Source organism: Theropithecus gelada, chromosome 2, assembly GCF_003255815.1.
Source record: "Theropithecus gelada isolate Dixy chromosome 2, Tgel_1.0, whole genome shotgun sequence".
In the NCBI taxonomy this organism is placed as follows: domain Eukaryota; kingdom Metazoa; phylum Chordata; class Mammalia; order Primates; family Cercopithecidae; genus Theropithecus; species Theropithecus gelada.
In genome coordinates, this window is record NC_037669.1 from 41,207,712 (window position 1) to 41,234,700 (window position 26,989).

Sequence of the window (26,989 nt, forward strand, 5' to 3'; positions counted from 1 at the left end):
TGGTGACAAGCTGTGATCCTTTGGAAGAGAAGAGGCACTTCTGATTTTTAGAATTTTCAGAATTTTCAGCTTTTCTGCTGTGGTTTCTCCTCATCTTTGTGGTTTTATCTATCTTTGGTCTTTGATGTTGGTGCCTAGAGGTGGCGTTTTGGTGTAGATGACCTTTTTGTTGATGTTGATGCTATTCCTATCTATTTGTTAGTTTTCCTTCTAACAGTCAGGTCCCTCAGCTGCAGGTCTGTTGGAGTTTGCTGGAGTTCCACTCCAGACCGTTTGCGTGGGTATCACCAGCAGATGCTGCAGAACAGCAAATATTGCAGAACAGAAAATATTGCTGCCTGATCCTTCCTCTGGAAGCTTTGTCACAGAGGGGCAGCCACCTATATGAGGTGTCTGTCGGCCCCTACTGTAAGGTGTCTCCCAGTTAGGCTACACAGAGGTCAGGGACCCACTTGAGGAGGCAGTCTGTCTGTTCTCAGAGCTCAAATGCCATACTGGGAGAACCACTGCTGTCTTCAGAGCTGTCAGACAGGGACGTTTAAGTCTGCAGAAGTTGTCTGCTGCCTTTTCTTCAGCTATGCCCTGCCCACAGAGTTGGATTCTAGAGGCAGTAGGCCTTGTTGAGCTGCACTGGGCTCCACCCAGTTTGAGCTTCCCAGCCACATTGTTTACCTACTCAAGCCTCAGCAATGGCAGACGCCCCTCCCCCAGCCAGGCTGCCACCCTGCAGATCAATCTCAGACTGCTGTGCTAGCAGTGAGCAAGGCTCCATGGGCATGGGACCCACCAAGCCAGGCACAGGAGAGAATCACCTTGTTTGCCAGTTGCTATGACCTTGGGAAAAGCATAGTATTTGGGCGGGAGTGCCCTGTTTTTCCAGGTAGTCTGTCACGGCTTCCCTTGACTAGGAAAGGGAAATCCCCTGACCCCTTGTGCTTCCCAGGTAAGGTGACACCCCGCCCTGCTTCAACTCCCCCTCCGTGGGCTGCACCCACTGTCCAACCAGTCCCAATGAAATGAACCAGTTACCTCAGTTGGAAATGCAGAAATCACCTATCTTCTGCATTGATCATGCTGGGAGCTGCAGGCCCGAGCTGCTCCTATTTGGCCATCATGGAACACCCCCCCAGTCTTTACATTTTTTATATAGCAATTGAAAGGAATCCTTGGCATTTAGCTCTTCCATTCCCCAGCTCCACCATTCTTTTCCAGCTATAGTCTTTGACCTTTCACTACATATCCTGGACCCTAGACAAACCAAACTCCTTGTCATTCACTGAATAAGCCCAGTGTGTAGTCACTTAATAAGCCCAGTGTGTGTGTATATATATCATATTTTTAATCCAATTGCCCATTGATGGACACTTAGGTTGATCCCATGACTTTGCTATTATAAATAGTGCTGCAATAAACTTACACGTGCTTGTGTCTTTTTGATATGATTATTTCTTTTCTTTTGTGTAAATACTAGGTAGTGGAATCACTTGATCAAAAGGTAGTTCTATTGTTAGTTCTTTGAGACATCTCCATTTTGCTTTCCATAGAAGTTGTACTAATTTAATTCCCAGCAATACTGTATAAGTGTTCCCTTTTCTCTGCATCTTTGCCAATATCTATTTTTTTATTTTTTATTAATAGCCATTCTGACTGGTGTAAGATGGTATCTTATTATGGTTTTAATTTTCATTTCTCTGATGATTAATGATGTTGAGCATTTTTTTTCGTTTCTTGGCCATTTGTATGTGTTCTTTTGAAAAATGCCTGTTCATGTATTTTGCTCACTTTTTAATAGGGTTATTTGTGTTTTCCTTTTTGAATTGCTTGAGTTCCTTATAGATTCTTGGTATTAGCCCTTTGTCAGATGCATTGTTGGCAAATATTTTTCCCATTCCTCAAGTTGTTTATTCACTCTGTTGTTTATTTCTTTTTCTGTACATAAGCTTTTCAGTTTAATTAAGTCCTATTTGTCTATTTTCAGTTTTGCTGCATTTGCTTTTGAGGTCTCAGTCACAAATTCTTCCCCTAAGCCAATGTTCACACAAGAGTTTTTGCTAGGTTTCCTTCTAACATTTTGATAGTTTCAGGTCTTACATTTAAGTCTGTAATTCACCTTGAGTTACTTTTTGTATATGTTGAGAGATATAGGTCCAGTTTTATTCTTCTGCATATGGCTTCACAATTTTTGCAGAACCATTTATTAAAGAAGATGTTCTTTTCCTGGTGGATGCTTTTGTTGACTTTCTCAAAGATCAGTTAGTTATAGGTATATAGTTTTGTTTCTGGGTCTTCTATTCTCTTCCATTTATCTATCTATGTTTATAACAGTACTCTGCTGTTTTGATTATTATAGTCTTGTAGTATAATTTGAAGTCAGGCAGTGTGATACCACCAGCTTCATTCTTTTTGCTTAGGATTTCTTTGGCTATTCAGACTGTTTTGGTTCCATATGAATTTTAGTTACATTTTTTCTAATTCTGTGAAGAATGCTGTTGGTAAATTGATAGGAATGGTGTTGAATCTGTAGATTGTTTTGGGCAGTATGGTCATTTTAATGATATTGATTCTTCCAATCTATGAGTATGGGATGTTTTTTCATTTGTTTGTGTCACCTATGATTTCTTTCATTAGTGTTTTTTAAATTTTCCATGTAGAGATCTTTCACCTCCTTGATTAATGTATTCCTAGGTATTTTTTAATAGCTATTATAAATGGCATTGAGTTCTTTTGGTTCTCAGCTTGATCATTATTAGTGTATAAAAGCGGTACTAATTTTTATTCATTGATTTTTATATACTGAAACTTTGCTGAGGTCATTTACCAAATCTAGGAGTCTTTTGAAGGAGTCTTTAGGGTTTTCTAGTTATAAGATCATATAATCAGTGAACAGCAATAATTTGACTTTTTTTCCAATTTGAATGCCTTTTTTTTTTTCTTTTGCCTGATTGCTCTGGTTAGGACTTCCAGTACCATGTTGCATAGGAATGGTGAAAGTATACATCCTTGCCTTGTTCCAGTTTTTAGGGGGAATGCTTTCAACATTTCCCTGTTTAGTATGATGTTGGCTATGGGTTTGTCATATATGACTTTTATTATTTTGAAGCATATTCTATGTCTAGTTTGTTGAGGGTTTTTTTTTTTTTTTTTTTTTGATGGAGTCTCGCTCTGTCGCCCAGGCTAGAGTGCAGTGGCGCGATCTCAGCTCACTGGAAGCTCCGCCTCCTGGGTTCAGGTCATTCTCCTGCCTCAGCCTCCAAAGTAGCTGGGACTACAGGTGCCCGCAACCACGCCTAATTTTTTGTTTGTTTTTTTTGTTTTGTTTTTGTTTTTGTTTTGAGATGGAGTCTCACTCTGTTGCCCAGGCTAGAGTGCAGCGGCGCAATCTCAGCTCACTGCAACCTCTGCCTCCTGGGTTCACACCATTCTCCTGCCTCAGCCTCCCAAGTAGCTGGGTCTACAGGCACCTGCCACCACGCCCAGCTAATTTTTTTGTATTTTTAGTAGAGAGAGTGTTTCACCGTGCTAGCCAGGATGGTCTCGATCTCCTGACCTCGTGATCTGCCCGCCTTGGCCTCCCAAAGTGCTGGGATCACAGGCGTGAGCCACCGCGCCTGGCCAGTTTTTTGTATTTTTTAGTAGAGACGGGGTTTCACCATGTTAGCAGGATGGTCTCGATCTCCTGACCTTGTGATCCACTTGCCTCGGCCTCCCAAAGTGCTAGGATTACAGGCCGTTGAGGGTTTTAAGGGATTTTTAGATTTTTAAAATTCACTGAAAAAAAATGAAATTCCCTTCAGGCACTATCAAAAACGAAACTTCACTTACCCTTTTGCCATTTGTTATTGGCATGAATTCAGACTTTTGCCAGAATAGGGCCCCTTCTTATATAGACAGATGAAAAAAATCTATTATCATTCTTTGTGAACATTCAATGAACTAGATATAGAGTTCTTTCCTTAATAGAACAGAAATAGTAAGTAACCCTTTAGATGTGTGACTGGCAAACATTGAAAGATGGTCAATTATACACATGCTTACTTGGGCTGTAGTTTTGAGGTATTTGCAATTTTACATCTTTTTTCAGGCTAAACCAAACCCAAAACAAAACCAAACTCTTCTATTTCATATAAGAAAAGTCTGAAACAGAAGAAATAATCTTGGAGTGTGGAAATATAAATTCAAAATGAAAATTTTTTCAAACAAATAGGAAATGAAAAATTATGACTTTTAATTAAGACTGAGTTTTCCAAAAGCAGTCTTACAGATGAGTATGATATATACATTAAATTGTTTCTGCTAAGCCTTTAGTCAGTAATATAATATTCTTGCATTTTCTCCATACATGTGGTCAGGAAAAGTCTAAAGAAAAAAGTATCAGAATTATTTACTTTGCTGTTTGTTCTTATTTCTTGGGAGGCCAAAGCAAAGCAAAACAAAAACAAAAATACATAATTATTAGGTTCAGAAAGCCATGGGTTTAGATTACAGCTCTCCCCATTTCGCTTTGGTGACTTGGAACAGTTACTTAACTTCTGTGAGCTGTAGCATCATAAAAAATCCAAGACAGCTTCACCTAAGTTTTTTTTGGGAGGGCTTCATGAGATAATTTATGTAAAACATTAGCACATAAAGCATACTCAACAAGTGTTAGTCCTACTTCACTTATTTTTCTAAAATTTTATTCTGGTATGAACATTTAACATGAGATCTACCCTTGTGACAGACTTTTATGTATATAATACAGTATTATTAGTGACCAGGTACAATGTTGTATAGCAAATCTCTAGAACTCATTCAGCTTTCATGACTGAAATTTTCCACTATGTTATTAGCAACTCCCCACTTTCCCCTCGCAGCACCTGGTAATTATCATCTTATTCTTTGATTCTATGAGTTTGACTATTTTAGATGCCTTATATAAGTGAAATCATGCAGTAATTGTGTTTCTGCTACTGGCTTGTTTCACTTAATGTCCTCAAATTTCATCTATGTTGTTGCATACTGCATACTTTTCTTTTCTTTTAAGGCTGAATAATCCACTGTATGTATATACCAATTTTTTTTACCCATCCATTTGTTGACAGACATTTAGGTTATTCCCAAATCTTTGCTATTGTGAATAATGTTGCAATGAACATAGGAGTATGTATCTCTTCAACATCCTGATCCTGGGATACATATCCAGAAGTGGGTTGCTGGATCATATGATAGTCCTATTTTTCAATTTTTGAGGAACTTTCATACTTTTTTCCATAGCAGTTGCACCATTTTGCATTCCCGGCAACAGCATACAAGGGTTGCAGTTTCTCCACATCCTGCCAACACTTGTTTTTGTGTTTGTTTGTTTGTTTGTTGATAATGGCACTCTTAACAGATATGAGGTCATGGTTTTGATTGGTATTACCCTAATGATTAGTGACAGTGAGGATGATTACATATACTTGTTGGCCATTTGCATATCTTCTTTGGAGAAATGTTTATTCAAGTCCTTAGCCTATTTTTTAACAAAAATAAGTGTTAATTTTTTGAAAACTAAATTTAATTAAAATTAAACAAAATTGATAAACTCTTAGCTAGACTAAGAAAAAAAGAGAGAAGACTAAAATAAAATCAGAAATGAAAATGGAGATATTACAACTGATTACCACAGAAATAGAAAGGATCATAAGAGACTATTGTGAACAATTATATGCCAACAAACTGGATACCCTAGAATAAATTTATACATTCCTAGAAACATACAACTTACGAAGACTAAATCATGAAGAAATAGAAAGTCTGAACAGAACCACAACTACTTGGGAAATTCAATCAGTAATCAGAAACCTCCTAACTAGGAAAAGCCCATTTCTCTTTTTTAAGGAATATTTTCACTTTAATTATTTTGGTTGTCCTGACAACAAATTCTTATTAATGATACGGAAATTTGAAGTGCATTAAATCATTGAAATTACAAACCTAGAGATTTATCTATTCTATTACCTATCACTTTTGTCTGTATCAAAATCACTTGAAGGATTCATTACAACACAGATTACTGGGCCCCACCCCCAAAGTTTCTGATTCGTTAGGTCTGAGGTAGGGTCCAAGAATTTGCATTTTTAGCAAGTTCTCAGATGTGCTGAGTCTACAAATGAAACCTTAGTTGCCACTTTTGTCTACTGATGCACAGGGTTCTGCTCCCAGAAGGCCCTCTGCTCTTAAAAATCTTAAAATTCTTAACAATTTTATCTTTTGATGTATGCTGTGTAAGTGAAGACCAATGAGACAATAGAGCATGCACTAGGGGCTTGAAGCGTCTGCTTATGCACAGTCTACCTCCCACCTACCTCTCACCTAGGCGATGACTTAGTTTGTGGGGAGAGAGGCATTCCACTTTCACTTTCCACTTCTGTTGGGGCCTGGAGTATACACAGAGGTGGTCAGGGTCAGGCATATGCCTGATGACATTTTGGGGCATGGAGGCAGCCATCCTTATCCTGAGTTGGTGGCACTTCATGACTCTAGCATGTGGTCAGCCAACCAGAGGCCATGTCTTAGATTGAGCCTCTTAATCAGTCCTGTTCAGGTAGCTAGCACTTCCTAGCAAACAGTTTTAAAGACTCTGGGAGTCACCCATCTTCTATGGTTTGAGGTAGCAGGATGGGATCTTATTGCTGTCAAGAGGAGAAACTTGGCAGCCATCAGACTCAAATGTGCTTAAATAACTGAAGTCATGTAGTGAGACTCTCAGATACCTGTGAAAATCTGCAGTCATCTTCCAAGTATTCTCAAGCTCAAAGAGGTATCCCCATATCTAAGAATGTGCTCCCTCAGGTCTGGTCTGGACTTGAAGTACCCTGTCTTCCTCCTTCCAACCTTCCTGAGACTGACTGGTTTGTCTCTTCTGGCCAACTCCATGTGGATAATTATTTCATAGCTCTGGAGACTATCTATTGTGTTTTTGCTGCAGTTCAAAATAGAGGTTAAATGTTCTTGTAAAGAATATTACAAAGATGAATAATAAAAAATCATGTTAATAATTTAAAATTTTAACTTTCCTTTACATAGAAAATAGCAAATATAAAAACACTAAAGAGATAGACCACAGAAGAAAGAAAAAAGCTTTATAATTTACTACCTTCAATGGTACCACTTCTCCCAATTTTTGAACAAAAAGGCCCCCATAATTTGTGGGCCTAGTGCATTTTCATTTTGCGCTAGGCCCCCAAATTGTGTAGCTGATCCTGAGTATATAATATAAAATAGGAGTTTTAAAATCCATAACTAAGAGTGAACTGGAGTAGTCAGGAAGTTAATAAGTGTTTATTGAGCACATGACATGTCCAGCAGATATTATAATAAGCACTGAAGATAAAGTAATGACGAAGTCATACGAAGTTTCTGTCCTCAAAGAGCTGACATTCTAGATAGGAATTGAGAAGTTCCATGGAAGTTGAGAGACAATTAAAGTTTAAACAATGTATATAAGGGAAAAGGAAAGAAAATATCTCAGACTCCTTAAGACTCCAACTTTAATATAATTCTTCAGCCTCACTGGAACCTTAATCTATTGATCCTTCCATTTTCATTGTCATTCACCCCCTTCATGTTCCCACTTTCTAATTTAAATTTCACAGCCAAGCTCTATAATGCCTTTCTTTGATGCATTTTCAACTCTCTTGCCTCCTTTGTGCTTTGTTTGCTTTGTCACGCTTATTCAGCTTGATCTCAAACCTGGTTAAATTCAACTCTACCTATCCTATTTCTAGGCCCATGTAGCTGAGTATGGCTAGAGAAAAATATATAACCACACTAAATTGTCTCATTTTATCATAAACCATCACTAACTTCAAGTGGGCTCTTATGCTGCTAGGTAATCATACTATATTTTCCTACTCCTTGCCCCTGCACTCCTGGACAACAATTGCACATTTTCTTGTTTATCCTTTTGGTTGTTTGCATGTGTGTGTGTGTGTATGTGTGTGTTTTGTTTTGTTTTGGTATAGATGCGGTCTCACTGTGTCACCCAGGCTGGAGTGCAGTGGTGCAATCATAGCTCACTGTCGCCCTGAACTACTAGGCTCAAGTGATCCTACTGTCTCAGCCATCTGAGTAGCTGGGACTACAGGCATGCCATCATGCCTGGCTAACAATTACGTATTTTCTCTAGTCTCTTCAAACCTCCAAAACTTACTTTTCTATCTTCAATCTCAGCAATCACCAAGTGTCCTCTTTTATTGAGAAAATTGAAACAATCAGATAAAAACTTCAACAGCTATCATCACATCTACCAACCTATCTGCTTGTATCTCCATGGCCTGCATATTCTCTCCTGTTACAATTACTAAACTAAGCTTCTAACTAGGTGATTCATTTAACAGAATCATTCTATCTCCTGGCATATCCTAAAGGGAATCAAGGTTGGAAGCAGGGAGAGCAGTGAAGAGGTTAATATAATAGTCTGGATGAAAAATGGATAGAGGCTTGCTTGAACTGGGTGGTAGTTATTCACTATACTCCACTTATACTCTAGACTCTGCTTATACACTAGACTCCACTTATATGCTAGACTCTACCTGCTTTCACTTACTTAAGAAAGTCAATCCAGCAACTTTTCCTTTGTTTCCTTTATAATAAATGTTTTTCTTTCTACTGAATTGTTATATAAATATATTGTTATATCTTCCATTAAAAAAGAGAAACAATAGATTCTAGGCGGTTTTAGTCATGGGCAATATAGTAGTGAATAAAACAGACAAAAGTCTCTGCCTTCATAAAACTTACTTTCTATGGTAGAGATAGATAATATGTATGATAAATAAGTAATTATATGGAATAGTAGATACTAATAAGTACTAAGGAAAAAAATAGAGCAGAAAAGGAGATAGGAATTCTTGGTCATTTCTCAGGCAACATCTTATTTGACATATCAGCAACGTATTACACAGGCTACCATTCCTACCTTAAAACACTTCAAATTCTAGAGTGCTATTTTCACCTGATTTTCTTCCTACTTTTTGGCTCTTCCTTCTCAATCTCCTTGGCTTGTTCTTCCTCCATTTCAGTGGACTTAAACCACAATGCCCCAAGACTGATTCTTTGAAACTTTTCTCTTTATATTGAAGCACTAGATGAATTCAGCCAGCTTCATGCCCTTAAATGTCATTTATAATCTGATGGATCATACATTTATATTTATAGTCTGGACCTCTCCCCAAATTCCTAACATATATGCAGTTATTTGATATCCATTTGGATGTTTAGTAAGTATCTCAAACTTAACATGTTCAAACCTGAGCTCTTGGTATTCCTCTCATTCCTCCCACACTTTTCTACATCTATTAATGACAATTCCATTCTTCCAGTTTCTCAAGTCAAAAACATTAGAATCATCCTTGACCCCCATATTTCTTTCATACCCTAAATCCAATTTGTTAACAAATCCTGCTGGCACAACCTTTACAATATACTCGGATTCTCACATTGCTCACCATCTCTACTATTACCACACAGTTCAACCAAGCCTCTATCCATTTTTTACCCAGACTATTACACCAACCTCTTCACTACTCTCCCTGCTTCCAGCCTTGGTTCCCTTTAGGATATGTCCAGGAGGTAGGGTGATTCTGTTACATGAAAGTTAGATTACATCACTTCCATTCTTAAAATCCTTCCATCTCATGCTAAGTAAAAGTCTAGGTCTTTACCATGTCCTAAAAGAACCAACATGATCTGGCTCTACTTTATCTCTCTGATGTTACCTCCTATGAATCTTCTTGGCATTCTAGAAAGTCAAGATCTATAAAGAATCTGAGATTTTATTCTACTTGTAAGCTAATAAAGTTAGGTTGCCAGTTTCGATGCTGATAGAAGACATGAAACTCCTGGCTCAGAGACAAAGGATAATTTATTATTCATAACAGTCATAGAATATCAGTATTTTGTGCTGGTTTCCTGAACCCTAATTCCCACAGGATGATGAAAAGAAGCCTTCCCTTCTTTATTAGTTTGTTCAGGTTGCCATAATGAAATACCACAGACTCAGTGGCTTAAACAACAGCAATTTATTTTCTCACAGTTCTGGAGACTGAAACTCTAAGTTCAAGGTGCCAGCAGGGTAGATGTCTAGTGAGGTCTCTTCCTTTGGGTTGCAGATGGCTGTCTTCTTGCTGTGTGCTCACATGGCCTTTCCTTTGTGTACACATAGGGAGGGGGAGAGAGAGAGAGAGCATGTACTCTGGTATCTCTTTTTAAAAGGACACTAATTCTATCAGATTAGAGCCATACCCTTATGATCTCATTTAATCTTATTTCCTTAAAGGCTGCATCTTCAAATAGATCCATAGTGGGGGGTGGAGCTTTAACATATGATTTTACTTGTAAGAGGTTGGCAGAGGATGCAAACATTCAGTCTATAACACTATTTAAAATTTATCTACCTTTTTTCAAGAATTCCTATATTCTTTTCTGCTTTTTTTCCTTAGTACTTATTACTATGTAATATCCCATATGATTACTTATTTATCAGACATACTATCTATCTCTACCACAGAAAGTAAGTTTTATGAAGGCAGAGACTTTTGTCTGTTTTATTCACTACTATATTGCCTTTAACTAAAATAGAGCCTACAGCACATAGAATGTGTGCTTTATACTATATGTCCTTGATACTATATGTATTGATTGAATGAAGGTTGTAGTGGGTAAGGCTAGTTATTTGGGAAAGCTGGAGTAAAGTACACTCCTAGCCAGTGAGATCTTCTTTAAGAGGAAAGTCCTAATTAATTAATTGTGTGGTCAGTTACTTATGGTAGATTTAATTAAGATCTTATTATTGAAGCCTGTAAGTTTAAGCATACATTGTAAATGTATTTCTGAAGTAGTAGCTGCTTACAATTTAGATTTACTTGAGTTTTTTCCAGTTATAAAAGATTAAAGGAAGAATCCTGAAAGATTAATAATACATTGTTTGGAAAACTTAACCCTGTATAAACCTAATGAACAGAATATAATCAAAGCATTTATGACTAAAAATTAAGAAACAAAGCAGCTGTTTTGGCAAGGGCAGCTTATTGAGAAATTCATTTTGATGCTGACAGATTGTATGCAAAGAGTATAAGTAAAATGGCTTTCGAAATGTGGATTTCTTGTCTTTTTAACCTACTGTCAGCCATCTCTAAATCAAGGATGCAAAGATATACTTAGAAAAGTCTTTCTATGGCAGGTAGTTATGAAAATGTGGTTTTACTGAATAGCAGGATCAATCCTAGGTAATTTTAATTAAATAATTCTTCATAGCTTTTGGCATTTTTCCTTCATGGGAGACTGGGAGAGATGTTCTTTTATCCCTTAACCCTTAAACTGCAGCACCTAAACCTCTACTCCCCTAGCCTCTGCAGTTGCCCGTATGTACATTTATAGATTTCTTAAAGTGGATTTAAAAACACAACTAAGATCATCCCAATATACTCTTTTCAATTTTATAAATTTTAAGGACTTTGTAAGTGCTTTCTAAATGAATGTATTTTTATCTGTCACCCTTCCCTTTTCAAGTCTCTGTCACATGTACACCCTTGAGGCATATCAGTCTAAGCTGACATACTTACTCTCTCTGCATGATGTAAAAGGACAAAGGAAAGAAAGGGCTAATAGGGTACTGCGTAGGGAAGACTCTGGAAATATCCAAAGATCACTAGAGCCCAAACTACCTCCTAAGCTTATAGTATGTTGTCCTTCAAGACTGATGAAAATCACCTATAGGCAATAATCTGGCATACATTGTCAATCTTAGAGAATCCAGGTGAGTAAAATCCCTTTCTGTGTAAAGATGCAAAAGCCTGCCTAAGAGCTGAAAGTAATTGTTTTGTATTTTTCATACAATTAAAATTGCCATCATGAATTCTAGATATTGAAATTTCTTAAGTGTTTGATTTTGAAGACAAATCAAGCATTTTCTAGCAAATTGGTTTATGAAATAAGAAAGCGGTATAAGACGGTGTGATTATTTTTTCAGTTGAAGTTATTTCAATAAATAAAATATGTACATTTTTAAAATTTTCTTTTTTATAAAAAGACTTTAAGGGGGACTATATAGTATAATGAAAGAATCCTGGGGTAGGAATCAGAAAAATCTGAGTTCTAAACTAGGCTCTGACCTAACTTGCTATGTGACCTGGCCCAGCTTTCATAATCTTTCTGGGTTTGTTTTTTCTTCTTTTTTAATATAATGAGAGAGTTGGCCAGTTGATGTCTTAAACTCCTTTTAGACCTAACATTCTATGAATCCAACTTATTATAACAGATGAACTCACAAATCTACAAATTCCTGAACAACAGGTGCTGGACAGGATGTGGAGAAATAGGATCACTTTTACACTGTTGGTGGGATTGTAAACTAGTTCAACCATTATGGAAAACAGTATGGCGATTCCTCAAAGATCTAGAACTAGATGTACCATATGACCCAGCCATCCCATTACTGGGTATATACCCAAAGGATTATAAATCATGCTGCTATAAAGACACATGCACACGTATGTTTATTGCGGCACTATTCACAATAGCAAAGACTTGGAATCAACCCAAATGTCCATCAGTGACAGACTGGATTAAGAAAATGTGGCACATATACACCATGGAATACTATGTAGCCATAAAAAAGGATGAGTTTGTGTCCTTTGTAGGGACATGGATGCAGCTGGAAACCATCATTCTTAGCAAACTATCACAAGAACAGAAAATCAAACACCGCATGTTCTCACTCATAGGGGAACTGAACAATGAGATCACTTGGACTCGGGAAGGGGAACATCACACACCGGGGCCTATCATGGGGAGGGGGGAGGGGGGAGGGATTGCATTGGGAGTTATACCTGATGTAAATGATGAGTTGATGGGTGCTGACGAGTTGATGGGTGCAGCACACCAACATGGCACAAGTATACATATGTAACAAACCTGCACGTTATGCACATGTACCCTAGAACTTAAAGTATAATAATAATAATAATAAATAAATAAATAAATAAATCTACAAATTCATATACATTAGGGAATATTATGACTCTATAGGTATAAATTATCACACTGTAAAACTTTAATTCCCCATAGACGCTTTAGAATGAATTTGACATGTCAGTGATGTCCAATTATTTTTATAGGTACATTCCTCTCATTGAAAGGAGCTGTGCTAACATTCTCCTGTATGGACCGAACGGGTGGATTAATGCAACCGCCATATGAAGTTTGGAGGGATCCAAACAACATAGATGAAAATGAAAAATCTTGGAGAAGGAAAGTGGTAATGAACTCATCTTCTGCATCCCAAGAAATAGGAGATCATCAGTATACAATAATCTGCTCAGAAAAACAAGCCAAAGTCTTCTCACTGCCTTCTCAGACTTGCCTTTATGTTCATAACATCACGGAGACATCTTTTATACTGCAAGCAAATGTGGTGGTCATGTGTAACAGTGCCTGCTTGGCATGCTTTTGTGCTAATGGACATATCATGATAATGAGGTACTTGCCTTCTTATAAATTATCTGGTAATCACAACACCAGCAAGGTACAATTCTAAAAAATATATGTGTTATGTGCAAGATGTTATCAAGAAGCAACCTGAGATCATTGTTTCATTATGTTTCTGGATGTTTTATTGTTCAACAATTTGTTGAGAGTTTGGGGTTTTTCTGTTTTGTTTTGGTTTTTCTTTTTTGCTAAAAATGCTTGGCATTGTGAGTGAAATATATTTTTAATTGCTATCAAGGAATCTAAGAAAAGAATGATTTTTCAATCATTCAACAAATGTTTATTGAGCATATCTCCCAGATGCTATGCTAAGCACTGGAAATAAAAGATGAATAAGCTAAGTGGAAAAGAAGTTAACTTTTACTTTTCCTGTGTTTCATACTTCACCCAAGAAATTTACATACAGAATTTCATTTGATCCTTAGAACTTCTCTAGGACATAGGAAAATAAAGTATTATTTGCATCCTCCATTTTACATGTGTTAATAAATTAAAGTTACACAATTTGCCTGAGGTTGCAAGTCTAGGAAAAGTGAGGCCAGTCTGATAACTAAAAGTTATCAGACACTTTTATAATAAAATATTGGCCAAGAGATTTCATTCTACTGTAATGAAATGAAAATTTATGAGACACAAAAATAATTATCATAAAATGAACTCATAAACATATACTATATAGAAGTCATTGTCATTCTTTTTAATATCTCACTTATTTCCAAAAATCATTGAGACAAGCATTGTGCTAGGCTTGTGAAGGATATAAAAATTAGTAAAACATGGTCCTAACCCTTAAGAAACTCACTGTCTAACTGGGGAGATAAGATAGATACACAGACATTATAACAAAAAGAAAATGTAAATTCCAACAGAGGAAATATGGGATTGAATTTTCTAGCTACAAACTAAGTTCCCAGAGTTCAAAGTCACAGCATAGTTGAACACGTATTATAAAAAAAGAGTTGTTGGGAGGACAGTAACATGTAGAGATAGTTTGAAGCAAATTGTTGAGGACTTTGAATGTTGAGTTTGAGATTAATCAATTAATAGGAAATGGGGTTTTAAGCAGGTAATTAACCTTCTCTAGCCTTGTGTTAGGACATACACGGGGAGAAGTTGAGATAGGCTTTTGAACTGAAGTGGTCTCTATATTGAAGGCAAGGAGGAAACAGGTGTAAGGGAAACTTATTGAATGCAAAGCTGATTTGTTGTGAACAGTAATGGAGGTTATTAAATCTCGAGGTTAGAAGAGAGTTTAAAGGTTAAAACATTTTTTGAACTTAGATAACGGTTATGTTATTCGCATATAGGAAAGTCAGAAGGATTTGAAAAAGCTGATAAAGAGAAATTTAATAATAAATTGAGAATAAATATTTGAAATGTGAGGTGTTATAAGCAGCAGAGATTTGGCAATAAATTTAAGATTTGCACTCTTAGAAAAATATATGTGGAAGATCCAGCTTTGGAAGTCATATATATAAATGCATCAGTAAAAGTTATGTCAGCAAATGAGATAATAAAAAAAGATAGCATAAAAAGAAACAAGAAATTGATTGAGCTGAGGATAGAAACTTGGGGGTATTCTACGTTTACGTAGTGAAAGAAAGAAGAAGATGCAGCAAAGGAGATTGAGAAGAAGTCATTAGAAAGATAGGACAGGACCAGAATTGTATAACTTCATTAAATAAAAAGAGAAGAATATTAAAACAAAAGAGGTGGTCAAGAGGTAGTAAAATATAGCAGAGAGGTCAAAGAATTTGGCTACAAGAAAAAAACAGTAGATCTCACAACTGGTGGGATATTAATGATCTTTGAGAAAGCAAATATTAGCAGCATGGTGGAAACAAAAGCTAATTTTCAAGGAGACAAGAATAGAGGCAGTGGTGTAGATCAGAGTTTGGCAAATTAATATCCAAAACAAAATCTACCTCCATTCCCCTATCTGATTTTGTACAGCCTGCAAGCATTAAGAATGGTTTTTACATACTTAATGGTTGAAAAAACTCAAAGAGAAGAAGAATATTTCATGATATGTGAAAATTATACGAATTTTAAATGTCAGTGCCCATAAATAAAGGTTTTGGAACACAGCCACACCCATGTTTCTGTATATTGACTATGGCTGCTTTTGCACTACAGGGCAGAGTTGAGTAGTTGCAACAGAGACTATATGGCCTAGAGGGCCTAAAATATTTACTATCATAAATATTTATGGGCCCTTTTTCCCTGGTATTGATTATTCTTTCAGGAAATTTTGTGGTTAAAAGAGAGATGAGTCAGGAAAGTCATTTAAGAATGAAACTAGCTTTTGAGAGTTTTTTTTTTTTTAATACGGAAAATATGAGCAGATTTGTAAGCCAAGGGAAAGTAGTGAAGGAGAAAATTTTGAATAGAAATAATCATTTTATGATCTGTTCATTCTCTCATATATTTCTGATTCTTTTCAATCTAGTTCCCCCTTTCTCAAACTGTTTTTAGAAATTTCTGATAAGGTCATTTCAATCTTGTTTGAAAATGATTTAACTCACAGACATGCCTCAGATTTTGGGGGGAAAAAAAGGTCTATTTGTGTATGTGTGTAAGTGGGTGTATCTCCCACACACATACACTGAGTCATTGATAAATGGTATCTGTCTTCCTCTGCTTGACATGATAATGATACTTTGCTTGACATGATAATGATTACTTTGATATTGTGTCATAGTAGAAATTCTTCATGTGTTCCTGAGGATCCTCAAAACTCACTGAAAAGGAAATAATTTTGATATGATTTTAATAATACATATACATAAAGTGTAGCTAGGAAACAATGGTGGGTACTCTGCTGTATAGTTTAAAGAAATGAATCCTACAAATTAGCATGCACCTGGACTCATTCATTTTCCCATACTGAGTATATTCCTAGGATCTTTTCAGACCCTAGCAGAAGGTAACTCTCCTGAGCCCAGTCTTCTCAAGTCCTAGTTTTCTGACAGATATCAGGTAGCTAGCCAATGGTTACCTATATCCTAAGTACCCAGACCCAGAAAAGCAAGTTTGAGAGTAGAGAGGAGAAATAGAAGAAGCTTATTTTTGTATGAATTCTCAAACTTGGCTGTAAGAGACACTTTTTGTGAGACCTACCTTGTTACCTGACGCTGTTTCTTTATTAAAGTATCCTGCATAGAAGAAAGTCTTTTTTCTTCTGTTATAAGAGCAATTGTTTCCTAGAAGTTAGCAACTGCTCTCTTTTCCTACCTGAAGTGACTACACCTCTTTAATTTTCTTTTCTTGGCTTATTATTATACAATATAGACAATGTAGCACATCAGAAAAGTCAGTTGGAACCTCTTCCTCAACTCCACCCTTTAATTTGACTGAATCTATCATGGAAATCTGTTTAACTGGGATTGGTTTGGACTTATATCTTAAGGAGCTTAGTTACCAGAAGTGCTATAACAGATCATCTTTTAATATATTCTTAAGATATTAGGTAATTTGTTCATCAATGAAGCTTTTGAATCCAGTGTATCATTTACATTTACAGCACATCTCAATTCAGACAAGCCATGTATCAACTGCTCAATAGCTACATGTGGTTACTGGCTACCATATTGGAAAGCACAGTGCTTATTCCAGTAGCACAGATTTCAGGTCCCATTTTACATAGTAAATTTCCAGGTCTCAAAGTAGAGTTACAAACCACTTTGATAAAGGAAATCAGTATTTTTTTTAAGGTGCTGGTTTTACGATCTGGGATAATTTAAAATCATTGTGCACACTTAGAATCAGTACAACGGTTTCAAAATTTATTTAATTACAAGTTTATCTTTTTCCTTTTGTCATTAAAGTTCAGATTAAAAGGCAGTGAGACTGGTTTTCGTCAGTGGTTTGTAAAACTGGCTCAAAAAACAGTATCCAAAAGGACACTATGAATATTTTAGCAAAATTATCAGCTACATTAGGATAAGCATATACCCATGGGGTAAGACAATTCAGATGTGTGGTATTCATTTGGATGTGCAAATTCTGATCTATTATTTATAACTTATTCTCATTCCCTTACAGTCTTGGCCATATTTACTTATTAGTCATGCCTCCAGTGCAGTTGCCCTAAGTTATGAGTAATTTTCATTTCCTGTGTATAGAGTAAAGGAATGGGGAGCAAAGCCACTTCATTTCCAGGCACAGTGAACTGGACCCACACCACATCACTGTCAGTTTTGCCTTAAAGAAAGACAATCGACCGAGTATGCAGTCAGACACTTTCTAGCTGTGGTGTTTCTGACATAACCAAATGCTGTAAGTCATTGTAGGAACATGTGAAGTGCTACAAAAAGTGCCCCGGAAATTGCTGGCCACTGCATTTAATCCATCAAGAACATGTGCTAAGCATCTATGTGAAACTGTGCCTGTGAATTTTTTTTTTCATGTATATGATTTTATGTGAAAGTCTAGATTATTGGATCTTAAGACCCATGTCCAGGAACAGGAGTCAGCATAAGGATGCTGAACTCTCCTTCTGGCTGTGCCTGTGACTCCAGAGTCCTGTCTTACTGTGACTTAAAGTTTGATGGAGAGAAAGCTGTAGGATCCATAATTTCTGCCAGGAAACCAGGGTCTTTCTGTTCCTAACCTGAGAATGGGCACCCAGTGTTCTGAGAACACTTTCTGGGCTAACATGGTCCTCACACAGAGCTGAGAAAGAACGTGTTCCCCCTCCTGGGAAGCACATGTAAAAGTTAAGAGCCTGAATCTCTTCTAAACCAGTAATTGACCTCTAAGCACCCACCATACTACTGCTACATTCAGGGCAGAAGACACTACTCTTTGTAATCCAGCCACCACCAAAATGGGAACAAAAGGAAGGAAGGAAGGTTAAGCCATTGGATAATACTGAATCTGTTTCCCTAAGTGACTTAATCTTAGAGCAAGCATAACATCCAGGTTAATTTTTGTAAGATATCTCCTTTTATTATCACCCTCATCATAGTTCCCGATTATCTCTTAAAGTAAGTGGTTTATTGACATTAGTATTTCTGATAATAGTTTACAAACTACTATAAACAAATTTATAAACATTACTATTTCTGATGAAAATAAAGTTGCTTCTCCCTCCAAAAAAAGGAAAGGAAAAGAAAAAAAGAAAGTCTAGTTTATTACCACTGAGCCTTGAAGATAAGAAGAAACAACCAGGCCTGGTATGGTGGGTCATGCCTATAATCCCAGCGCTTTAGGAGGCCAAAGCAGGTGGATCACTTGAAGTCAGGAGTTTGAGACCAGCCTGGCCAACATGGCAAAGCCGTGTCTTTACTAAAAATACAAAAATTAGCCAGGTGTGGTGGCACACGCCTGTAGTTCCAGTTACTCAGGAGGCTGAGGTGTGAGAATCACTTGAACCTGGAAGGCGAGATTGCAGTGAGCTAACTCCACTGCACTCCAGCTTGGGTGATAGAGCAAGACAAATATAAAAATTATAATTAAAAAAAGAAACAACCATAAAATAATAGAATAAAAATTGCTGTTTTTATGTGAAGATCTGCTTCTAATAACCTGCATATGATATATGGATTTACTTTTTTCCATTCAGCCTACCTAGTCTTCGCCCAATGTTGGATGTTAATTATTTGCCACTGACAGACATGAGGATAGCACGAACATTTTGTTTTACCAATGAAGGACAGGCATTATACCTCGTCTCTCCTACAGAAATTCAGCGGTTAACATACAGCCAAGAAATGTGTGATAATCTACAGGTAGGTCAGGAGGTACATTTATGAAAAAGACATTGGACATGGTTGAGAGAATGAGAAAGATGTCTAAAAACTAAAATATTATTAGGTCAGACAATAAACATGCCTTTCCAATAACATGTTTTGAACATATATTCTTCATTTTGAGCCTACCAACTTCTAGTATAGTTCTAGGTATTGCACAGAAATGATAAGAGGGAGACAATGCAAAGATCATTCACATTAATAGCTAATCTTTTTATTTATTTATTTTATTGTTTTTGTCCATGGAGAATCTTATGAAAGATTATAAACTCTCCCCTCAGGGTGGAAAATATGTATGTACATACAAAAACTTTCCATATCATTCAGGGAGTTCAAGAACTCTTGAAGAAACCTTGTGATTAAGGGACACACAAAACAAACATATGTCCTGTGGGTTAGAATTGAGCATTTGCCTTTGATTGTAGCAGTAAGCATAGCCTAGAAACAGAATAGATATAAATGTCTAACCTTGCATAAGAATGGTCACAACATTTTTTAAAAGCATCTTGGACATTTAACTAGTAGTTAAACCCCCTCATTTTACAAATAAGAAAACTAAAACATATTTATTGTAATATAGGGGTTAAGAGCATAAGCTCTGAACTACTCAAGTTGTATTTTGGCTCCTCCATTTGTGTGACTTTGGGCATTTTACTTAACTTATCTGTACACTCTACTTTGGAGCATTGTTGTCAGAATTTAGTAAGAATTCATGTAAAGGACTGAGCTCCGTGCCTGGAATATAGTAGGTTTTTTTTAAATAAATAATAATAAATATTAGTATCATCACCATTGTCATTCTACAGATATTTATTGAGTTTTTACTATATGCCTAATACTTGGCTAGACTCTAGGAACATGCTAATAAATAAGACACAAGTCCCTGCCTGTCAGTGTGGAGAGACAGAAGTAAACAGACAATCACACTACTCTGTGGAAACTGCTATATATGGCTGTGCCAGTACTGGGGAGACATAGAAGGAGGACACCTGGGTTGATGGAGCAGAAGGGAGGCAGTTTAACCAGTTGACTCTCTAATGTGCTTTTTAAAAATTTTGTGACTATCCTTACTCAAGGTTAGATAAACCTTTACAGCTATCCTGTTTCTAGTCTATGCATACTGCTACAATCAGAGACAAATGCCCAATTCTAACTCACTGGATATATATTTATTTTGTGTGTCCCTTAATCAAAAGAAGTTAGAGAAGGATTATGGGCACAACTGACTTCCAAATGGTAAATAGGAGTTATCCAGGTGACTGAATGGTTGGGGATGAAAAAGGTAAGATACTTTAGACAGAAGTCGTGGCATGCAAAAGCCTCAGGGCTAAGGAAACTGCCAAGAAAGTGCAGAATTGGGAAGTGAAAAGAGTGGAGGTGTTGTGCTGGAGAATTAGTCGAGTAGATCTTGCAGCCCCTTGTAAGCTCCCTAAGGAATCTATTATAGCATTTAACCCAAGGGCAGTGGTAAGTCATTAAAAAGTTTTAGCAGATTTGTTTATTAAAAGAAATATTCTGGTTAGTATGGCAGTTGGTTTTCAGGAAGCATGAGGATGGAGAAAAGTTAGCAGATTCAATAGCTATAAAGTGTAATCAGCTGGATTTAGGGTTATTAGATATAGGAGTGAAGGAAAGGAAGGAATTAGTCATTTCTCGGTTTCTGGCTTGGGGAACCAAATAGATGATGGTGCCATTTCCAAAGAGAAGGGCTTCAGGAGGAGGAGCACAAGTCTCAGTAGAGGTAAGGGGAGATGATGAAGTTAAAATCATACTGGAAGTTTGTAGGAAACCAATACTAGGTCACAGATCTCCTGACTCAGTCTAAGTTCCTTTCTCCACACTGATGGTTCTTAAACTTTGGTTAAGAACCTTGCAAGTCTGGTAAAAATATAGATAATGAGAGTACATCTATGTAGATTCTGATTTCATATATGTGGAATGCAGCCTAGATATCTGCATTTCTAACAAGCATTTCTCTAGTCATTGTAAAGCTCACCAAATATTGAAAACAATTGTACTTCACCCTATACAGTAGCTGCCTATTTTGACTCATTTAAATTATCTTTAATCATTTTATAATTTTGTACTCCTACAAAAATAGATCCAACCTTCCACATACCACCAAAGCTTTCCTATTTCATAGGGCAGTCTATGCTTGGTTCAGGGAAGGGTACCAGGATAAAAAAGAGGCTATAGTGACTGAAAAAGGATCAGAAGTCTACTGGTAATTATTGAGCACAGGTGGAAATTAATCCTAGGGTAGATATACTAGCTTCCCATACTTTGGTGGAGGGAAGAAGAGAAGAGACAGATAAAGGAAAATTTTAGAATGTTTGTTACTATAGAAGGGGAGGAATAAAAGAAATGCCAGAGGGAGAACTGTGAGCACAGCAAAAATCACCATGAAAATACATGAAAAGCACACTGTTTTTTTTCATGATGTCTCCTAATATACCACAGTGTTACCTTTTTGTATATTAATTGATTTTTTAATGCTTTTTTCTTTGAATTTGATACAGGACATGCTAGGAGATTTGTTTACTCCCATAGAGACACCAGAAGCTCAAAACAGAGGCTTTCTTAAGGGACTGTTTGGTGGAAGTGGACAAACATTTGACAGAGAAGAGCTCTGTGAGTAAATTCCTGATTGTAAAAATGTATTGCAAAATAGAAGACATGTTTCTGTGTATGTGTATGTGCGTGTATAACTTAATGTAATATGTGATCTCAAATTCTAGACTACATATTTTTTGCTTCTTAAAGTTTGAATATTTGTTTCCTTCTGTACCAGAAAAATTATTTGCGTTTACCAAACATGAAAAAAAGTGGTCACTTCATATTAGGAAACTGTGTAACAAAAATGATATATATAATTCATACAAATAATGAGCAAGTTAATAAATATCTCATTTACAAGTAGATCATACCTGCATGGCAATGTGAAGGTATTCAAAAAAGTCTAGAAAAAAGATTTTTGAATCTGCCTGACTTTAACCACTGCTGGAAAACAGATTCCTTATTCAGAATGTAAGATTTATCAATCCTACAGAATAAATTACTTTAAAAATCTACCAGTGAGACTTTGATAAACAAAATCGAAAAGTATTACTGTTTATCAAAGTCTCACTGGTAGATTATTTATTTATTTATTTATTTGAGACAGAGTCTTGCTCTGTCACCCAGGCTGGAGTGCAGTGGCCTGATCTCGGCTCACTGAAACCTCTGCCTCCCGGCTTCAAGCGATTCTCCTGCCTCAGCCTCCCAAGTAGCTGGGATTACAGGAGCCCACCATGCTGGGCTAATTTTTGCGGTTTTAATAGAGACGAGGTTTCGCTATGTTGGCTAGGTTGGTCTCGAACTCCTGACCTCAGGTGATCTGCCCACCTCACCCTTCCAAAGTGCTGGGATTACAGGCATGAGCCACAGCGCCCAGCCTCACTGGTAGATTTTTAAATAATAGGAAGATACTAGGGAAAATTTTCAGAGAGAAGGTATGAATATATTTTCCAGAATATCCTACCATCATTTGGTAGTATAGATCAAAATTCTCTTTCTCTGGAACTTTTAACTATGCAAAAACATCTAGGTTCCTTCATACAATAGAATATTATTTGGCCATGAAAAGGAATGAAGTACTGATACATGGTACAACATGGATAACCTTGAAAACATCTTGCTAAGTGAAAGAAGCCAGACAAAAAAAGGTCACATATTGTATGATTCCATTTATATAAAAGGTCTAGAATTCAGAGAGACTGAAAGTAGATTAATGATTGCCAGGGGCTGAGGCAAGGAAGGAACAGGGAGTGGCTGCCAATGAGCATAGGGTTTCTTTTTGGAGTAACGTATGTGTTCTGCAATCAGATAGTGGTGATAGTCCTACAACTTTGTGAATACACTAAAAACAAGTGAATTGTACACTTTAAATGGATACATGTTATGTGAATTATATCTCAATAAGGCTCTTATTTTTAAAAAATTAGATTCCATCAACTCTTATTAAAAAAAAAAATCTAGAATCCATTCCAGTATTACATCCTTGGGAATTCTAACTAAATTTCTGCCAAAATAGCTGTTTTTTTCTTAAAAAAAAAAAAAAAAAAAAAAAAAAAAAAAAAAATTTAAAAGACAGAATCTCACTTGGTTGCCCAGGCTTTAGAGTAAAGTGGCACAATCATAACTCACTGCAGCCTCAAACTCCTGGGCTCAAGTGATCCTCCTGCCTCAACCGCCTGGGTAGCTAGGACTACAGGCACGTACTTCTATGCTTGGCTAATTTTTGATAGCTGTTTTTCAATTAAAAAATATTTTTCTTTATTGAGCGCTGCTGTGGTGGTATGCACTTGTAGTCCCAGCTACTTGGGAGGCTGAGGTGGGAGGATTTCTTGATGCCACGAATTCGAGTCAGGCCTGGGCAACATATCAAGACCCTGTCGATAGAAATTTTTTTCACTTCATTGAAATTGAATAAAACTGAGCTTTGTAGGTGACTGAGAAATTCTTTTAGTCTTTTAGAAATCACATTTTTTTTTTTTTTTTTTTGAGACAAAGTCTCACTCTGTCACCCAGGCTGGAGTGCAGTGGCATGGTCTCGGCTCACAACCTCCACCTCCCTGGTTCAAGAGATTCTCGTGCCTCAGTCTCCTAAGTAGCTGGGACTACAGGCACATGTTACCACTCCCAGCTAATTTTGTATTTTTAGTAGAGACAGGGTTTCACCATGTTGGCCAGGATGGTCTGGAATTCCTGACCTCAAGTGATCTGCCTGCTTCAGCCTCCCAAAGTGTTGGGATTACAGGCGTGAGCCACTGTGCCCAGCCACAAATTTTTAACATATGTAACTTATATGGGTAAATGTTATGTTTGTTTTATAAATCAAATTTTTAACATATGTAACCATCATTCATATATTCATATACCCCATTTTTCAGTGTTTACGGAGAGAGAGATAGAAAGAGAGAGGAAGAGAACCTGAGGCCTAGAAAGGCTTATATATGAAGGTGAACAGAGAAGTCTGAAATAAAAACTTAGGCAGAAATTTAAGCAAACGATCAGGTCTAAGCTTGGAAGAGACATTAATATGGCTTAAATATGAAGTCACATATGTGAATATTCCAATTCAGCATCAAGAAATGCAATTATGCCATATTGTATGGAACACACACACATACAAAAGGCCTATGATAACAATGTATCTCACTGTCTCTTTCTTAGCATTTTTCTTAAGTGCTAACATCTCCAAACACATATATGATGCTCTTTTAATGAGAATTATGACAGTAGAATGTAATGTTAGTTCTTTGTCTTGGTGACAAGCTTGACTGTTTGAATTACTGACAAAATGTTTTAAATTGCTATTGCTTATATTCTCAGTTGGGGAAGCTTCAGCAGGAAAAGCATCCCGCAGCCTTGCGCAACACATTCCTGGACCAGGTAGTATAGAAGGGATGAAAGGTGCTGCTGGAGGGGTGATGGGAGAGCTGACCCGTGCACGAATCGCACTTGATGAAAGAGGACAGAGGCTAGGAGAGCTGGAAGAGAAAACTGCAGGCATGATGACCAGTGCAGAAGCATTTTCCAAACATGCACATGAGGTAAACTGCCTAAGTAAATACAGACATCTTCATACAGGAGTAACTTTAAGCATTTAGGCTCTGAACAAGAACGCTTAAACAGAGATCCACATAAGTAATCCTGTATGAGAATCATGGTAGCCTGGATCTCTTCTAAGTATTATAATTCCCCCAATGCTTGGGAGATAAAAGGTTTTTTCTTTGTTTGTTTGTTTGTTTTTAAATACTTTAAGGTATCGATACTTATTTACCTTAGGGGATAAAGAAAATTATCCATTGGTTCTCATACGTCTGGGATCCACATCCTCCATTTTGTCTCAGTCATGAAAAATCATTTTCTATCAGCTGAGTCTTTACAGCTTATTTTTAAAATCTTTCTCATATGCACTTTATTTCACAAAATAAAAGAAGCCATTCAGTTTGATTATAAGTTTTGAGATTAGATTTGCATGATTAGCTCAAAAAGGCCTTGCTTTAAATAGCACTTTTAAAGTATTTTAGCATCTTATGGTGGCTATTTTTTTCTTTGCAGTTAATGCTGAAATACAAGGATAAGAAGTGGTACCAATTCTAACTTCTAAAGAAGCTGTGACTGCTTTGAGAAACCATATTCAGGGAAACCAAATTTATTCCCAGCATCACTATTCAACTGCTAGAAGCCAGTTTCTTCTACAAAATGTTCCATTTACAGTCAATCTGAAATTATCATAAAGGAGATGTATCAGAGACGCTGTACAACCCAAAGGCTGGAGCCCTGGTTAAAATCCCAAGATATGGCTGAATTTGCCTTTTCCCATGTGGAATGGAGCTATCATCTTGGCATGTCATTCGATAAGGATTTATATTTAGGAACTACGGGGAGTCCTCTTGATTTGAAAATTCCTGTACAAACAAAAGCATTAATGCACTTAATGAAAACAAATCTTTGCATGATAAATTAACATCTTCAGAGGAAAAGAAAAAAAAAAGCATGTTGTGATAGAAGAAAAAAAAAGATTCATGGTAAACTATTTCTATCAATTGGGCCACACTCAACAATTTTAAAAATCTGCATTTGAAGATATCAGTGCATTTCAAATATATTTGCCATACCCAACTGAAAAGGAAAACAAAACAAAACAAGAACCCAGAGTTTTCTCCTCATCATTTTACTAGAACATTATTGAATTCTTATGGCAAGAGTCTGATTAATGTTCTCTCTCCATGTTTTACATCATTCACAGTTCTGTCATAATCAAATATTGCCAGTATAGTAAATTATTCCCAACACAATTATTTTCATTTCTATCACCTTCAGAATGGGTTGCTGTTTTTAGCACAAACCATGCAGGGTTGGGTCACCTCAAAGCATTTTCTTCAGCCTGGCTTGTACTCTATAGGGGAGTTGGTAGTAGGTTTGGGGAATCTATAGGAATAATAGTTAGCTATGAGAACTGACTTCACAAAAAGGGAAATTTCACACACCCCCATTTCAGTTTCTAAAGTGATATATTTTAAAAGCTTCATTTGTATCCTTGTCTGCCAGTTACACAGTATATTACTGTTCAAACCCAGTAGGGCCTGCAATCGAAAGGTGCTCTTGCAGCCTGACATTCACAAACCAAACCAGATAACCAAACTGGTCATTCTCTTTAGTGTGATTCAGTAAAACCTCAGTTAATGTTTTGGGAAAGGGATTCTGATTTATGACATTTCTGATTTACAAGGGCTTTCATTAGAAAATACCTTTCGGTTTGATATTTACCACTGGAAATCTTTATAAAATATAGTGATGTGTTTGCTATCTTGGCCTCAGTCATCATTATAGACAACAGAAATACATAAAGAGTTTAATGATACAAAATCAATGTTTTTGTCACTAGGTCAAATAATATAAGCCACCAGATTATGTCAATAGATGCCAAACACCTGTCCCTTATTAAAAACTCTTTTAAAGTTGGAATAAAGAATATCCTTAACATGATACAAGGTATCTATTGTAACTCACCAGAAAAGCACCAGAATCAAAACCAAATAGACACTACCATTTCACATGATTCTGGAAGTCAAACGTTATAGGAATGTATATATACATATTCCAGGACCCATCCTGTAATATGTTGTTTATTCAAGAAAATTTTTAATTATGGTTTTGGCTTATTGCATTTTTGTTAA

At 36.6% G+C, this 26,989-nt stretch overlaps 1 protein-coding gene across 1 annotated transcript in view; it reads left to right on the forward strand.

Moving 5' to 3' along the window:
- The window catches only part of STXBP5L (syntaxin binding protein 5 like), a 473,308-nt gene extending 446,697 nt beyond the window's left edge, over window positions 1-26,611 (forward strand). The window contains exons 24-28 of the mRNA XM_025375463.1: window positions 13,140-13,500; window positions 19,076-19,241; window positions 21,782-21,893; window positions 24,636-24,856; window positions 25,368-26,611. Of these exons, the coding sequence (XP_025231248.1) occupies window positions 13,140-13,500; window positions 19,076-19,241; window positions 21,782-21,893; window positions 24,636-24,856; window positions 25,368-25,409 (902 nt within the window). The 3' untranslated portion in view covers window positions 25,410-26,611. The remainder of the gene's footprint in view (window positions 1-13,139; window positions 13,501-19,075; window positions 19,242-21,781; window positions 21,894-24,635; window positions 24,857-25,367) is intronic.
- The last annotated feature ends 378 nt before the right edge of the window (window positions 26,612-26,989 follow it).